The sequence below is a fragment of the Protopterus annectens genome, chromosome 12.part0 (genome assembly GCF_019279795.1).
Source record: "Protopterus annectens isolate FY-2018-M chromosome 12.part0, PAN1.0, whole genome shotgun sequence".
Classification (NCBI taxonomy): Eukaryota; Metazoa; Chordata; order Ceratodontiformes; family Protopteridae; genus Protopterus; species Protopterus annectens.
This window is the reverse complement of record NC_056746.1, coordinates 279,404,133-279,421,553: the sequence shown is the minus strand read 5'-3', so window position 1 is coordinate 279,421,553 and position 17,421 is coordinate 279,404,133. Positions and strand designations below refer to the sequence as shown.

At 44.1% G+C, this 17,421-nt stretch overlaps 1 protein-coding gene across 1 annotated transcript in view; it reads right to left on the bottom strand.

The window, feature by feature from the left end:
- Nucleotides 1-17,421, bottom strand: part of LOC122816509 (CREB binding protein) — a gene marked incomplete in the record, with an annotated part of 4,149,155 nt that overhangs the window by 3,622,577 nt on the left and 509,157 nt on the right. Inside the window, 1 exon segment of the mRNA XM_044089341.1 lies at nucleotides 14,362-14,514. Within this exon segment, the coding sequence (XP_043945276.1) occupies nucleotides 14,362-14,514 (153 nt within the window).

Genomic DNA, 17,421 nt, shown 5'->3' with positions numbered 1-17,421 from the left:
GTTAGACATCAGTTTCCAGTCCCTGTTGGTGGGTCGGACGTCTGACATGTTGGTTGTTATGTGGGCCATAAAAATGACGTCTAGGTAGGAAACTACTTTGGAAACCTGAGTAAGGAGGGCCAAAACATTCTTGGTCATAAGAGTCTGGTAATTGATGGCCCAAAACGATGAAGTAGCAGCACTGTAAACCTTTTTGCTCAACCTCTCCACAGACCTATTATCCTTATCTGAAGGGAACAAATTGGTAGAGAGCAATAACTTGGGAGGATTGTCAGAAGAGAAAGACAATATTGAAGTATCAGAAGGAGGGCATTTATAAACAAATTTACATTTGTCAGTCATCTAGGAAAACCTATCAAACTTCTTGGGTGCAGGGGCTAGAGAAGCTGCTGAAAAGGTATCCAGGAGAGCAGCCAGAACAGGGAGAACAGCTAATGGCTTAGGAGACTCCATCTGGAGGAGCTCATGATAAATTTTTTGAATGTCAGAAAGTTGAGAACAGTCCCACTTCGGCTCCATAATGCTGGCAACCATATCATCAAAACAGAGTGCCTCCAAAGAAGAATCTCGACTAACAGAATCCTCTTCCGCTGAACCATAGTCCAAGGGGGAAGGAATTTCAAAAGAGTAAGGCATGGACTCTTCCCCACAATCCAGATCCTCATCTGAAAGATCTAGTTCCTTGGGTCTTTTAAGAGGAGTGGAAAAACAGGAAAGGGCAGGCACAGACATCAACTGAGGAGGCTTTAAAGCCATTAAAGCATTAAATAACCCCAGAGTCAAATTCTGCCATTCACATTGAGGATTCTTTAACTACGGGGAAATATATTTGGTTTTCTGTTTCTTATTCTATGGGACATCTGCACAAAATACCCTCGGTGGGTCAGCCCTTGGCGACATTCAGTAAGAGTGGTAGTGATCGCCTCCCTAAGACCTGTGGAATCCCCCTCTGTCCCTAGAATATAAGCAGCCAAGGTTTCCCCCTCAAAGTCAGGAGCACACATCTATAAAGCCTCCAAGGACATGAGAAAAGGAGGATCCATGCTGGCCTCTGACCAGGTCGTGGCAGATGATCCTCTGCGTTTTCACTAGGCTCAAGAGAGTCATTCAGGGGAGGCTGCCATATCAGACTCAAGTTTTTTGGCCTTTTTCTTGGCAGACAACTGAGCAACGGGACTAGAAGATTCTACCACAGTACCTAGAGCCAACAGATTACAACAATGGTTTTCAAGGTAAAGAGATAGAGGAAAAGCGACTACGTAGGATCTTAAGGATGAATGCCTGGCAGACAGAACACTGCTTATGGTGGTGGAAAGCACCCAAACAAAAAGACACTGGCCATGTTCATCTTTATGGGGAATCTGCCTACAACACTGATGTTTTCCCTTTCTGGTTGACATAAACCCAACAGCACTACAGTAAAAGAACGATTAGAAGAAAAGTATAGTTGTGTACCTACCATAAATGTAGATGTTCGAGTGTATTCACTGCTGTAATCATTACACTTGGGTTATCCTGCTGGCAGGCGACCCGCAGTCGGCCCAAGTTCCAAAATCTTGGACCAGCGTCGGTTGTTGTCGCCTCTTCCCTGACGTCAGTGTGCCAGGGGTATAAAAGTTGCAACGGACGCCATTTTCTTCAGTTTTTCTTGCCCCAGATTTCAGGCGCCCCCAGATAGGAATGCTGGAAAGATAAAATTATGCCAAAAAACATGCATATATTACTATAAACATTTCCTTCATCTACAGGCAAATACGCCACATAGGTAGTATAGAGATGAGAAGTACAAAAAGGTCCCAGCAATGGTAAAAGGGGGATGGTGGGTGGGTAACCTGGACTGCAACAGTGAATACACTCGAACATCTACATTTATGGTACACAAAGTACAGTTGTGTACACTTACCATAAATGTAGATTTCGAGTGTCTTCACTGTTGCAGTCATCACTGTAGGGTTCTCTTCCTGCCGGCAGGCAGCCCTCGGTCAGCCAAAATCCCAAAGTCTGGGTCTGGCGTCGGCTGTTCAGTCATGCTCCCTGACGTCAGAGCACCAGGAGTACAAAGCTGCCAGCCGACGCCATGTTCTCCAGTTTTTCTTGCCCCAGATGTCAGGTGCCCAAAAGTGAAGGCTAATAGTAAAACAAAAATGTAACATACAACAAACCCCAAACCCTGTAGCAAATACACCTCAGAAGAAGGGTGAAGTAGGAAACCACACTAATGAAAGTATAAGAGGGGACAGGAGGGTGGGTAACCCAGACTGCAACAGTGAAGACACTCCAACATCTACATTTATGGTAAGTGTACACAACTGTACTATGCTCATCGTGTTTCACTGTTGCAGTCATCACTGTAGGGTTGAATCCCAAAGCTGAGATAAAGGGTGGTGGTTATAGAGTAGAAGGGGTGGCTAGAAGGCCCTGTAAGACTGCAGAAGCAAAGCCTGCCCTAGACTTAGAGTAAAGAGGGAGATTATAGTGCTTAGAGAAAGTATGTACTGAACTCCAAGTTGCAGCTTCCAAAATATCTTTGGTAGGTACACCCCTGAGAAAGGCAGCTAAAGTAGCAGCAGCTCTGGTAGAGTGAGTCCTAATTTTTCCTGGGATTTGCTTTCCATGATGAGAGTAACAAAATCTGATTCCATGAGCAATCCATTTAGAAATGGTCCGTTTTGAAATAGCTTTGCCTTGGTAATTTGTTGCATAAGAGACAAACAGTTGCTCTGTTTTCCTGATATCCTTGGTTCTGTCCAGGTAAAAATGAAGTTGCCCATGTACATCCAAGGAATGCAAGATCCTTTCACCCTTATTTTGTGGATTAGTGAAAAAAGTTGGCAGGTGAATAGTTTGATTTTAAAGCCACTTTGGAAACCACTTTAGGCATGAAAGTAGGATTAGCCCTTAAAGACACCCTATCTTGGTGAAAAATAATATAAGGTTCCATGAGTGCCTGCAACTCCGAGACTCTCCTAGCTGAAGTCAAAGCCAATAGGATAGCTGTCTTCCATGATAAATACTTCATATCAGATGTGGCAGCAGCCTCAAAAGGAGGCAGAGTGAGGTTTTTCAGAACATAGTTGAGGTCCCAGGCAGGTATGGGTGGTGTCCTAGGGGGCGTTAAATTCTTTGCTCCTCAGATATTGTTTCAGAAGTGGATGCGAAAAGATTGGAGGATCTGTACTGTAATGTGCAGAGATAGCGGAGGCATGTATTTTTATGGAGGAGAAGGATAAACCCTTATGTAGCATGTCTGTCAGGTAATGTAAAATGAATGGGATGTTAGGAATGAGAGGATCTGAATCCTGAGCATGCATCCAGGTGCAAAATCTCTTCCATTTATCTGCATAAGATTTTCTAGTGCTAGGCCGTCTGGCTTTTAAAATGACATCCATGACCTGTTTGGGAAGGGTAGGATTAATCATAGACCCTGAATTCACCAGGCTATCAGGCTGAGAGTTTTGATATGAGAGTGCAGAACCTGACCCTGGTGTTGGGACAAAAGATGTGGAATCTTGAGATAAAATCCAAGGAGGCTCCTGGGATATATTCATCAGTGTTGAGTACCAAAACTGACGAGGCCAATTTGGGGCCAGTAAAATCATCTTGGGTTTGTCCTGCTTGATCTTTAATAACACCCGTGGAAGTAGAGGTAGTGGAGGAAAGGCATACCCCCGTGAGGTTTCTCCAACTGAATGAGAGAGCATCCACTTTCCATGCTAGTTTGTGAAATGTCCTTGTGCATAAAATCTGTAACTGGTGGTTGAGGGGGGATGCAAATAGATCTATGTCCGGGCAGCCCCAGGCTTCTGTAATCATCTTGAATATTTGGGTGCCTAGCATCCACTCGTGTGGGTCTGACAGGTTCCTGCTCAGGCTGTCTGCCAGAATATTTTGTTTCCCTGGCAGGAATTGAGCTTGTAGATCCACTTGGCAAGCTAGAGCTGTGTTCCATAGAGTCATGGCTAGTCTGCAAAGGGGGTTGGAGTGTGAAACCCCTTGCTTGTTTATGTACCACATAACTGTGGTGTTGTCTGTCCGTATCAGTAGTTGTCCTGGCTGTAGTAGATCCCTGAAAGCCAAGAGGGAATTCTGTACAACTAACATCTCTTTTAAATTGATATGTAGGTGCTTCTGATCCTCTGTCCAAAAACCTTGCAGGCCTTTCCCCTGCAAGCGGGCTCCCCATGCGTAATCCGAGGCATCCGTGGTTAACACTTGGCTGGCTGGAGGCAGACTGAAGGCTTTCACTTTGTTGTGAAGACATGCCATGGTCCACCAATGGAATTCCTTTTGTAGGCAAGGCAAGACAGCAATCTGTGTGTCTAGACTGTGGCAATGCTGGGACCATACACTTTTTAGGTACCATTGCATTTTTTTCATATGTAGTCTTGCATTTGGTACAAGAAGGATGCAGGAGGCCATGTAACTCAAAGCCTGCAGGAATTTCCTTGCAGTTAGCGGAGACATTAACGCCAAGGTTTTGAAAGTTGAAGCCAGCTGTAGTTGTTTTTCGGATGTCAGAAATGCCATCTGGGTTGTTGTGTTTAGAAGAGCACCCAGAAATGTTATCTGTTGTATGGGTGTCAAATTTGACTTCTTTATGTTCACAGTGAATCCCAGGTACTTGAGTAGATTTTGAACAAATTCCAGGTGCTGGAGTAAGACATCCTTGCTGTCTGCTTGAATAAGGCAGTCGTCCAGATAAGGGTAAATTTGAATTCCCTTGAGTCTGCAATAAGCTACTACTGGTGCCAGGCACTTGGTGAAGACCCTGGGCGCAGCAGACAAGCCAAAGGGCAGCGCAGAGAATTGGTAATGTTTCAAGCCGGCCTTGAACCCGAGGTATTTTCTGCACTCCTGTCTGATAGGGATGTGTAAGTAAGCCTCCTTTAAATCCAATGTCACCATCTATGCATTTTTGCTCAACATTGGCAGGAGCTGCTGCAGAGTAAGCATCTTGAACTTTGGTATGTCCAGGAAAGTATTTAAGATTGACAGATCCAGGATGGGTCTCCATGAATTTTGTTTTCTGGGAACTAGAAAGAGCCTCGAGTAAAAGCCTTGCCCTGTCTGATTGTGGAACCAGTTCTATGGCCCTCATAGCTATGAGGGATCCTACCTGGTTTAATGCCTCTGCCCATTGGTGTTTTGGTAGGTCTGGCCATCTGTTTGGTCTTGGCAAGGTATGAAAGTGGAATTTGTAACCTCTTGAAACTACATCCAGAACCCACTTGTCTTGGGTTATGCAAGTCCAATTTTTTTTGAAAAAGAGTTTTCCTCCTAGAGGGGCTTCCAGTAGAGAAGTTCCTGGAGCCATGCAAGGGGAGTCATTGAGCCTGTTTTCTATAAGATTGAGATCTGTCCTCTCTACCCCTGGGGGTGGAAGCACTCCACTGTCTAGGTCTGTAAGAGGTCTGTGCTTGGGCCCTTCCTCTGGAGCGCCTATATCTACCCCTCTGAGGCCTGTCCGAGCTGGGAAAGGACCAATTTTTAGTTGGCCAATTTCTACTAAATCTTGGGGGCTGAACTTGTAAGAAATCCTTGACCGTTTGCATGGATTTTGCCTTATCCTCCATTTTCTTTATCACCTCTTCAGCCTTAGACCCAAACAAAACATTCTGCTGAACAGGAGCATCCAGTAACTTTGCTTTCACTTGATCAGGTAAGTCTTGTTCCTTTAACCAAACATGTCTTCTAATGACTGTGCCAGAGGCAGCCGCCTTGCAAGAAGCCTCCAAGGCATCAAAACCACAGTGTAAACCATGCTTTCCCACTTGTTCAGTAGCATGGATCAAATTGTGTAATTCCTTATTATCTGCACATGCAGGAATGGTACCTAGCTTTTGTTTCATAACAGACAGCAGGAATTGCTGATATTTTAACATATGAAATTGACAATTTAAAGTCCTAATAGATAAAGAAGCAGAAGTGTACACTTTTTTGCCCCATCTCTCCACAGCTCTAGAATACTTATCTGTCAGAATAGGGTTTTTAGCAGAGGCGGCCTTAACCCCCTTAGGACCCTGAGAAATGGTTTCTGGATCAGCAGCAGGATTTTTGTAAAGGAACTGGTGGGAGTCAGGGACCCTGTAATATCTGTCAGGCTTAGCAGGGGCTGGAGGAAAGGAGTCAGGAGTTAAATTAGCCTCAGAAAAAGCATCATCCATAATATCCAAAATAGGAGGAATAGCCAGGGGTCTATGTTGGGAAAGAAGAAGGAAATCCCTAAGCCTACTCTTAGATTCAGAGTACTCCTGTCCTTCCCAGTGAAAATGTTCCCTCATGTCATGTAAAGTTTCCCCAAAAGAAAAATCCTCAGGGGGAGAAGCTGATTGAATGGATTCCTCAGCATCAGAATTCTCATAAGGAGGGAAGTATATTCCTGTTCAGAAGAAGACACTGAAGAAACAGATGCCTGATCAGAGGATTCATAACCCAATTCTTGCCTTGGCCTTTTGTCTGGAGGGGGATGTGAACCCCTAATCATGGTTAGTAAGTCCTCCACCATTTTAAGCAGCTGTTTCTGAGATTTGGGTCCCAGATCAGAAGAGGCCTGGGCTGGTGTCTTTGTTTTAGAAGGAGTCTTCGCCTTTGTCTTTGGCTTTGCCTTTATCAGAAGCTGTGTAGGGCTGAAAACCCCCTCAGAAGCCGGTACCTGCACAGCGGCTCCGGACCCATCTGAGGGAGCATTGTCCGAAGGTCCTGCCGCTGGAGTACTCAAAAAGGCCTAGTTGGCTCCTCGTGGGAGTCCGTTTCGGCAATTGGTTCTGAAGTGGCCGATGACAGGGGCTGCGAAAGCACCTCACTGACGACGGCCGAACCTGTAGCTGGCTCTGCTTGTAAACCGTCGTCTGATTTGGACCTCGGAGGCCTGTCCTTATCCTTGCGTCGTTTGTGAACTCCAGTAGTCGGAAGCATGTCCGACGACATTTTATAATTAAATCGCCTGCCAAAGTAGTGAAAAACAAAATCGTACCTCCGCTTAATAGTACGTTGATTAAATCTAGCACAAAACCGACAACTAGCTACGTCGTGGTCAGGGCCTAAACAAGGAATACAGAGAGTGGAAATCCTTATGAGGTATTTGCTTCCCACAAGAAATACAATTATTCACTTTTTCTGACATCGGACAGGAGCAAGAAAAAAGTTTCCCCAACGGGGTACTTAGCTTTGAGAAGAAGTAAGTCTTCGGCCTGAAGCACGAAAAAATATCAGGAGTCAGCCGACTGGCACTTGTGAACTGCTTCCACCGCACGGCAAGAAAGACTGGAGAACATGGCGTCGGCTGGCAGCTTTGTACTCCTGGCGCTCTGACGTCAGGGAGCATGAGTGAACAGCCGACGCCGGACCCAGACTTTGGAATTCTGGCCGACCGAGGGCTGCCTGCCGGCAGGAAGAACCCTACAGTGATGACTGCAACAGGGAAACACGATGAACATCTGTACTATGTTCATCGTGTTTCACTGTTGCAGTCATTACACTTGGGTAGAATCCCAAAGCTGAGGTTGGGTGGCTGGGTCTAAATTGGATTTGGAGAGGCTAACAAGCCCTGCAGGACTACAGTGGCAAAGCCTGCTCTGGATTTAGAGTAGAGAGGTAAGTGGTAGTGCTTGGTGAAAGTGTGCACTGAGCTCCAGGTTGCAGCTTCTAAAATGTCTTTGGTTCGTACTCCTCTGAAGAAAGCTGCTGAAGTGGCTGCTGCTCTGGTAGAATGAGGCCTAATGCCCTTAGGCACTGATTTGCCATGTTGTGTACAACAGAAGCGGATGCAGTGTCCTATCCATTTCGAGATGGTCTGCTTTGCAATAGGCTTTCCTTGTGATCCTGCAGCACATGCTACAAACAGTTGCTCAGTTTTTCTGAAAGCTTTTGTTTTGTCCAAGTAGAATCGTAGCTGTGCATATCCAAAGCGTGCAGAAGTCTCTCCCATTTATTCTGGGGATTTAGGTAAAAAGTAGGCAAATGAATGGTTTGGTTTAAGGCCACATTGGTGACCACTTTTGGCATGAATGTTGGGTTTGTCCCAAGAGAAACCCTGTCCTGATAAAAAATGAGGAAAGGTTCCACAGCCATTAATGCCTGTAATTCTGAGACTCTTCTTGATGAAGTTATTGCTAGGAGCAGAGCAATTTTCCATGACAAGAATTTTAGATCAGCTGTGCTGGCTGGTTCAAAAGGAGGCAGTGCGAGTTTTTCTAAAACAAAATTGAGGTCCCAAGTAGGTACTGGTGCTCTCTCATTGGGGGTCTTATATTTTTTGCCCCTCTGAGGTACTGTCGTAGTAGAGGATGTGAAAAAATAGGAGGTTCCGTATTGTAATGAGCTGAAATGGTAGAGGCATGGATTTTAATAGATGAGAAAGATAAGGCTTTGTCCAGCATCTCAGTTAAGTATTGTAAAATCTGAGTTATATTAGGGACAAGTGGTTCGAGCCCTTGTGGCTGGTTCCAAGCACAGAATCTCTTCCATTTTTCTGCATAAGATTTCCTAGTGCTGGGCCTCCAGGCTTCTAGAATGACATCCATACCAGCTTTAGAGAGGTGCAGTCTGAGTGGCTACATTATCTGCCATGCTGCCAGGTTTAATTACATAATGCCATCGGAACGTTTAATCTGATTGTTTTGTTGTGTCAGAAGATGAGGAATTTGACGTAGAAGCCAGGCTGGGCCTTGAGACAAATTCTTTAGGATTGGGTACCAGTGCTGGCATGGCCAGTCTGGTGCAATCAGGATCATTTTTGGCCTTTCTTGTCTGACTTTTAGTAGCACCTTGGTGAGAAGAGGCATCAGAGGGAAGGCATAGACTGTCAGGCCTTTCCAGGTGAATGAAAGAGCATCCACTTTCCATACTTGAGAGTGATAAGTTCTTGTGCAAAATTTCTGTATTTGGTAATTGTGAGGGGAGGCAAAAAGATCTATGTCTGGCGGTCCCCATTTCCTTGTTATCACGCTGAACACTTGTGGATTTAGTTTCCATTCGTGAGGATCCATGAGATTTCTGCTTAGTTCGTCTGCCAGTGTATTTTTTGTTCCTGGCAGGAATTGTGCTTGCAGATGTACTTGATAGGTCAGTGCTGTGTTCCACAAGGTCATGGCTTGTCTGCATAGGGGGAAGGAATGTGTGCCCCCCTGCTTGTTTATGTACCACATAACTGTGGTATTGTCCGTCTTTATTAATAGTTGCCCTGGATGTATTAGGTCCTTGAAAGCTGTCAGGGCATTCTGTACAGCTAGCATCTCTTTTTGACTGATGTGAATATGCATTTTTTCCTTGGTCCACGTGCCCTAAATACATTTTCCTGCCATATGTGCCCCCGAGGCATAATCTGATGCATCCGTTGTTATTGTCTGCCTGGCTGTGGGTAAAGTGAAAGGCTGTCCCTTGTTGTGGTGACAGGCTTGGGCCCACCATCAAAACTCCTGTTGAAGGCAGGGAATTAAAGTTATGATAGTCTCCAGGCTGTGACAATGCTGAGTCCAAACACTTTTTAGATACCACTGTAGTTTCCTCATACGCAGTTTTGCATATGGAATTAGTAGAATGCAGGATGCCATGAAGCCCAGGGCCTGCAGAATTTTTCTTGCAGGGAGTTGAGTTTTTGTTGCCATCATTTGAAAGTAATGGGTCAGTTGCCTTTGTTTGTCTGGTGTGAGATAAGCCATCTGGGCAGTTGTATTTAAGCTTGCACCCAGGAATATTATCTCTTGAGAGGGCACTAGTTTTGATTTCTTTTCGTTTACTGTGTACCCTAGGCAAATTAGCAATCTTTTTACAAACGCCAGATGCTTTAGAAGAATGTCCTTGCTCTCTGCTTGAATAGGGCAGTCGTCCAAGTAGGGATATATTTGAATTCCTTTTTGTCTGCAAAATGCAATTACTGGTGCCAGGCATTTTGTGAAGACCCTGGGCGCAGTAGATAAGCCAAAGGGCAGTGCAGAGAATTGGTAATGCATTGAGCCTGCTATAAATGTGAGGTATCTTCTGCAAGATTGTCTGATTGGGACATGCAGGTATGCCTCCTTGAGGTCCAAAGTAACTAGCCAAGCCTTCTTGCCCAGCATGGGCAGAAGTTGCTGTAGTGTTAACATTTTGAATTTTGGAACATCCAGGAAAGTATTTAGGATTGACAGGTCCAGTATTGGTCTCCAGGCTTTGTCCTTTCTGGGTACTAAGAAAAGTCTTGAGTAAAATCCTTGTCCCTGTTCTTGGTGTGGAACTTTTTGAATAGCTCCCATGTCTATAAGAGCAGTAATCTGTTTTTGTGCCTCTGCCCATTGGTTTTGTGGCAGGTCTGGCATACCTTTTGGTTTTGGAAGTGTGTGGAAGTGGAACCTGTAACCCTGAGAAACAATATTCAGCACCCATTGGTCCTGGGTGATCATGTGCCAATTTTTTGAGAAAAGTGCTAGCTTCCCCTAGGGGTGCTGTCAAAAGGTAAGTGCTTAGCATTTGCAGAGGGAAGTCACTGGGACTGTTTCCTATAAGGTTGTGATTTGTCTTCCTCTCCTTTGGGGGCTGAAGCACCCCATTGTTTAGGTCTGTAGGAGCTGTGGGGCTGAGATCTGCCTCTTGGGCGTCTGTATCTGCCTCTGTGTGGCCTGTCTGACACCGGAAAGGACCAATTTTCTGAAGGCCAGTTTCTGCTAAATCTAGGTGGTTGAACCTGTAAGAAATCTTTCACTGTCTGCATTGACTTTGCTTTATCCTCTATTTTCTTTAACACCTCTTCTGCCTTAACACCAAACAAAGTATTATGCTGTAATGGAGCATCCAATAATTCTACTTTAACATGGTCAGGTAAACTTTATTCTTTCAACCAAGCATGCCTTCGAATAACAGAGCCTGTAACTGCAGCTCTACAAGAAGCCTCTAATTAATCAAAACCACATTGCAGAGTATGCTTTCCCACTTGTTCAACTGCATGCAATAAAATCCTGCATTTCCTTACTGTCAGGACCTTCTGTATTTGAAACCATCTTTTAACAAGTTTTAACAATGACATGAGGTACTGTTGGTATTTAAGCATGTGAAACTGACAGTTTAAAGCTCTTACAGCTAAAGTAGCAGAAGTGTAAACTTTTTCCCCCCATCTGTCCAGAGCTGTGGAATCCCTATCCAAGGGAACAGGATTTTTAGCAGTGGAAGCCATAACCCCTTTAGGACCCTGAAAAATTGTTTCTGGGTCTGCAGCGGGGTTTTTGTAAAGAAATTTATGAGAGTCATGGACTCTGTAGTACCTGTCTGGCTTGACTGGTGCAAGGGGTAAAGAATCAGGAGAAAGACTGGATTCAGAAAAAAACATCATCAACAATATCAAGCACAGGGTGGATAGCCAGGGGCCTGTGCTGAGGCAATAAAAGGAAGTCTCTGAGCCTTTTCTTGGATTCAAAATAATCCTGGCTCTCCCAATGGAAATGATCCCTCATGGTGTGCAGGGTTTCCCCCAAAAGAATAATCCTCAGGAGGAGAGGCTGAAAGTATGGACTCTTCTGCATCAGAGTCCTCATACGGAGGGAGAGAATATCCCTGGTCAGAAGAGGAATCAGAGGAAATGGAAACCTGGTCAGAGGAGTCATAATCTGTGTCTTGCCTAGGCCTTTTGTCAGGAGGGGGATGGGAACCTCTGATTAAAGTAATTAGGTCTTCGGCCATTTTAAGCATCTGTTTCTTTGGCATGGATGACTGTTCTGGAGAATGCTGTACTTGTTTCCTTGTCTTTAATGGTGTTTTTGACTTTGCCTTTGCTGCTGTAGTGGGCTTAACTGTAAGCTGTGAAGGTCTGAAAACACCCTCAGAAGCAGATGCCTGCTCAGCGGCTCCGGACCCATCTGAGGGTATAGTTTCTGTAGGCCCAATACCTTGAGTTTCCACAGGCATCAGTGTCTCCACGTGGCTCTCGGTTACGGCCTGTGGCTCTGAGGTAGCGGGCATCAGGGGCTGCGAAAGCGCCTCACTGAGAACCGGCAAACCGGCGACTGGCCTAGAAGAGGCTTCGTTGTCAGTTTTGGACCTCGGTTGCCTGTCCTTTTCTTTGTCTTTGCGCTTTTTAAAAATTCTGGTCGTCAGCTGTTCCGACGGCATTATGTAATTAAACCTTTAGCCAAAATAATGTAAAGCAAAATCAAACAGACGTTTAATAGTGCGTTTATTGACTCTAGCACAAAACCGACAACTAGTAACGTCGTGGTCAGGGCCTAGGCAAGGAATACACTAAGAGTGAAAGTCCTTATGAGGTATTTGCTTCCCACATGAAATACAATTATTAACTTTTACTGACATCGGTCTGGAACAAGAAAAAGTTCCCCCAATGGGGTACTTAGCTTTATTGAAGACTTTGGTTCTGAAACTCAATTTTGAAAATCTCAGGAGTCGGCTGACCGGCATTTGCGAACTGCTTTTGCTTCGGGCACCGTGCGGCAAGAAAGACTGGAGAAAATGGCGTTGGTTGCAACTTTTATACCCCTGGCACACTGACATCAGGGAAGAGGCAACAACAACCGTCGCTGGACCAAGACTTTGGAACTCGGGCCGACTGTGGGTCACCTGCCAGCAGGATAACCCAAGTGTAATGACTGCAACAGTGAAACACGATGAACATCCCCAATGGGGCACTTATCTAAAACACAGCTTGGTAACCAGTGCAGCAGAAGATGTTCAAACTGATATTCAGTGATGGTACCTGAACTGTCAGCAAAGAAGTTCTGAGTGTCTGCGTCACCTTTATGCCCTACACCTTGCGCAGGGAGAGTGGGTGTGACATATGGTACCTGTAAGTACTAAGGCATATTGGCAGGATGTTGGGCTGTCCTTGGAAGGAGATCCCATAGGTTATGAATACTGCAACAGTGATATGGAAGGACATCATCAACAACAAATGCAGAATGGTTGCCAGGTCAGGTCCAGCAACAACTTCATCACAGGAGACTATCTGCTGCCAAATACACTGCTGACTGTATGCAAGAAAGTGCGACTTCAAGCAGCACATTCTAGCTCTCTTAGCATGTTTTCATCATGGATAGGAGACTGAAGCACCAATATTTCCTTCCTTAACTCCCACATGGTCCTGGCCAGCTTTTCATAACCTATTTCTGGCTGAACTTGTGCCCTAAGAATCATCTTTTGTCAATGGCAATGCATCCTCTTGTCAGGGAGATGATTGTAGCAAAGATACCAATGCCCCTTTGTCAATTAAAAAGCAGGGAAAGTCTTCCAATCCAGGATGCTTTTAAGCAGAGGCTGCTGATGCATGGACAAGTTTCTTATCAGACTTACTGGGTGTCATTTTCAACTCCAAAGAATGCCCACCTGCTTCTTACATTTAATAAGGAGGTTTTTTTCAATACCAAATAACATAAAAAATGTACACTGAGGGTTCTCTTTACTGCAGTCTTATGACATTTTTGCAGCCTTTAGTGCAAAAAGATCCACTGGCTCCTTGAGGATCCCACCTCCAAATCTCAAACCATGTTAGGGTTCTTGCTCTCAATGCCTAGTTGAGAGTGATTTCCATATAAGGAAAATGGAGATTTGTCCCAATACCTATTTTGTGTAGCGAGGTACAAACTCCCTACAAATGGTCAAAATGGTCAAGCTGTCACATTACATCTCCCAATGAGGCAAAACAGAATGCTAGTCAATGGATATGATGTACTTGCCAAATGCTTCTGGCGTGCTGTTATGAGGGTAACAAATCTAAGAACCTGTACAGTAACAGGGAACGGAAAAGAAACAGATACTGAAAAAAGGTTAAACCTGAAAAAAGAAAATTAGGGTTATCTGGGGAAAGACTGCACTTTGTAACACTTGTACCAAAGGAAATGAACTGTCAACAAAACATCAAATAATGAGCCAAAACCTAAAAAATAAACTATTTCAGTATATGAACTGACACACAGCAGCAAACATCTCGATGGACAGCAGCCAAGCAACATTTCAGGAGTTTGGAAAAACAGCAAAAGTCTACACAGGTTCTAAGTTCTGAGCGAACCTAATGCCAGTGACATATTGCACTGTTTCTTAGCAAAGGCAGACCACTTCTTACTAGATCCTTATTTTATGTTAACTTGAGGATGGACAAACATGAATTCTAGACCCAAGATTATGTATGCTGTACCAGACTTGTCCAAAATAACAGAATCCTTGACATCAATGCACAATAAATAGGTCATACAATGACGAGCTATACTAGTTTTTAAACCTGTTCTGCGGATTTCTTTCTTAAAAGTGAAATGTGATGCTGTACTTTTCAGTTACCCTACAATACTTTCACCAAATGTTTCGATCAATAACTTAAATCAAACATTAGATACTGATTAAGCATAATTTGGAAAAAAATGCACTTATTCAACTGAAAGATTAACTCACCATATTTGGAATACTGGTAACTGCAGTCCCTTTCATATCAGCAGGAAAGGTAGGTAAGCTGCTAGCTATACCGACTTTGTTCTGTAACTGAGGGTTGACACCAGCATTTCCAAGCTGTTGCCCAAAAGGATTCTGAGTACTTGATATTCCCATCTTAATAGACAGAGAGAGAAAGAGCTGAAATTAGATAATATTCCATAAACTACATTAAAAAGGTATCACAGGAATTTAAAATGAGTACCAAGGAACCCAATGTTTCCACACATTAAAAAACAAATTGTAGAGAGGTGCTTTCCATAACCTATCAAATCAGACTTGGTTTATTTAATCAGAGCTGCTCCTCATTTAGCAACTGGGTCAGAGTGACTGAGTGATTCTGATTTTCAAAGCCATCCACTGCAGAAAAAATGAAAATAAGTATTATTCAAGTTTTACTCGCACTTTGCTGGCTGTGATTTATTTAATCACTGTGTTATTGCTGACTTTTTTTTTCACTGCATTTCTGCACTTGCTAACCTAAGAACTCTACTGTTACTTTATGGTCCTAGCTACACTGTGAATGCTAAATTCATGTCTACTGAATCTAGACTGTGCAGTTTCTTACACTTGGGGACTATACCAGCCATCTTATATCAACATGGCTTTTTTTCTGAGCTCCTGTGGCAGAAGTGTGTGGATCTTGACTAATCTGAGTTGGGGATTGCGGGGTCTCCTGGATGAAGGCTCACTGTGCTTTCCCAATTGAGAGACCGCTTTAAACTTTTTTTCCTGCTTAAATTTATGCCTCACATTTATGCGCAGCTGCTCTCTGCCTAGCCGTGGTCAGCTGGGCCCTGTATCGATGTAAATGCCATGAAGGTAAGTTTTTCCTCAAACAACTATCAGTATTACCATTCCCAGCCCTATGCTGCTCTAAGAGCAGCTGAAGTGCACGCTGAGCAACGGTGCTTTATTGGTTAACCTTAGATTACACAAGTATAGCTCCCACTCAGTCTCTGTGCTACCAGTACAGTCCAGCCAAGTTAACTCATTCCCTTCCTTAATAAAACACACATTAAGAACCTGCTATCACGGATGGGCAGTTTACTATCATCTCCCTGGCTAGCATGATGGACATGGGCATCCTAACACAAAGTAGCAACTGTCTCATGTATATTGATAACAACTTACTCCTGAAATAAATTAATACTACATGAGAAAGATACAATTACACTATGAAATTGGAGACTAGACTCGCATACAAATTGAATGCCAAACAGGTTGTCAGCATACAATCAAGTCCCAGGGTCTATATTACGTTGCTGAATACTAATGTATTCGAAAACGTAACAGTCGACCTGTAAATGTTGAAGTCATAAAACTTCGAACATATATAAAAAACACAAATACACACGCAAGCAAACCATTTAAACACTGAAAGCAGGGGGGCAAGCCCCCTGCACCCCCATACCCCCGCTACTTAAATATACCACCTCCAAGATCACCACACATTGCAGACAATGGAAAACTTCCATTTCTGCACTGTACGGAGATCTCCATTGAAATGTTCGACGTTGTACGACTTCGACATTTACGGTCGACTATTACATTTTTGAATACATTAGTATTCAATAACGTAATACAGACCCGCGTCCCACACTAAACAAGGACCTGAAGCATAAACCCACATGTGCAGACCTACTCACTATTAACTAAACAAAAGCCCAGAGACCTCACAAATACTGCCCTTAGAAACCACATATACACAGAATAAAGTAAACAATCACAAAGAATAGTTCTGTAAAATCTTACCATAACCATAGATGTCCTTCTCTTCCATGTTGCAGTACTCTTGTTGTGGGATTTCCTGCCTCAGGAAACCCGTACGTTGGCTCCTACAAAAAAGCTTCAGCTTGGCTGTTGCAGCCGTGTGGGACGTCACATGTAGGGCCATAAACCTAGGGGCCTTACATGTGACGTCTGCATGCACAGACCTCAGAATTTGAAGGCCCAGCAGGAGCAGATGCCAGTGATGTCGAGCATAGGCCCATGGGGCCCTTATGTGGTTTTTATAAGTCGCCAGTGCAGGGTATAGGATACCAGGGCCCTAAGGATATGGTGGACTGAGTAAGAGAAGGGGTTTTTTGGTGGGTGGGAAGGAATACTGCAACATGGAAGAGAAGGACATATATGGTTATGGTAAGATTTTACACAACTATTCTGTGTCCTTCTATTCCTATGTTGCAGTATTCTTCTGGGAGAGTACTACAGTTTAGCTGGAAGGAAGGATGGCAGATGAAAAGGGTGATTCTACAAAGCCCTGTAGGACTGCCCTGGTAAATCCTGCTCGTACTCTGGAGACATTGTCTAATTTGTAGTGTTTGGTGAAAAAGTGTGAATGGTGGACCATGTAGCTGCTTCCATAATGGAAGCAGTGTCCAGGCCTTTGAGAAAGGCTTTGGAGGCTGCCATTTCTCTGGTGGAATGAGCTTTTACTCCCAATGGGAGATTTTTGCCATGGTTTGAGTAACAAAGGCAAATGGATTTCCTGATCCAACAGGCGATAGTTTGTTTGGAGACTGCCTTGCCCAGGGCCCTGGGGTGGAAGGAAACAAAGAATTGATTGGATTTTCTAATGGATTTTGTTTTGTCTAGGTAAAATTTAACTGTCTGTGTACATCCAGGGAAGTATCCTCTCCCTTTCATTGGTGGGAGAGGGGTACAATGTGGGTAGGCGAATAGATTGGTTTAATGACAAATTGTCGACCACCTTAGGCATGAAGGAAGCGTTGGTCCTTAGTGTTACCCTGCCCTTGTGGAAAGTAGTATAAGGGGGGGCAGGCCATTAAGGCCTGTAGTTTTGACACCCTTCTGGCTCAAGTTATAGCCAATAGCAGTACTGTTTTCCATATACACATCTGAAGAGAAGCTGTCCTAGCAGGTTCGAATGGGTGCTGGGTTAGCTTTTCCAGAATGAAGTTAAGGTCCCAGGGTGGTGGGATGGGCTTTCTTAGAGGCCTTATGTGTAAGACCCTTTTTAAGAAAAGCTTGACATCGAGCTTGTCTAGTAAGGGTGGGTCT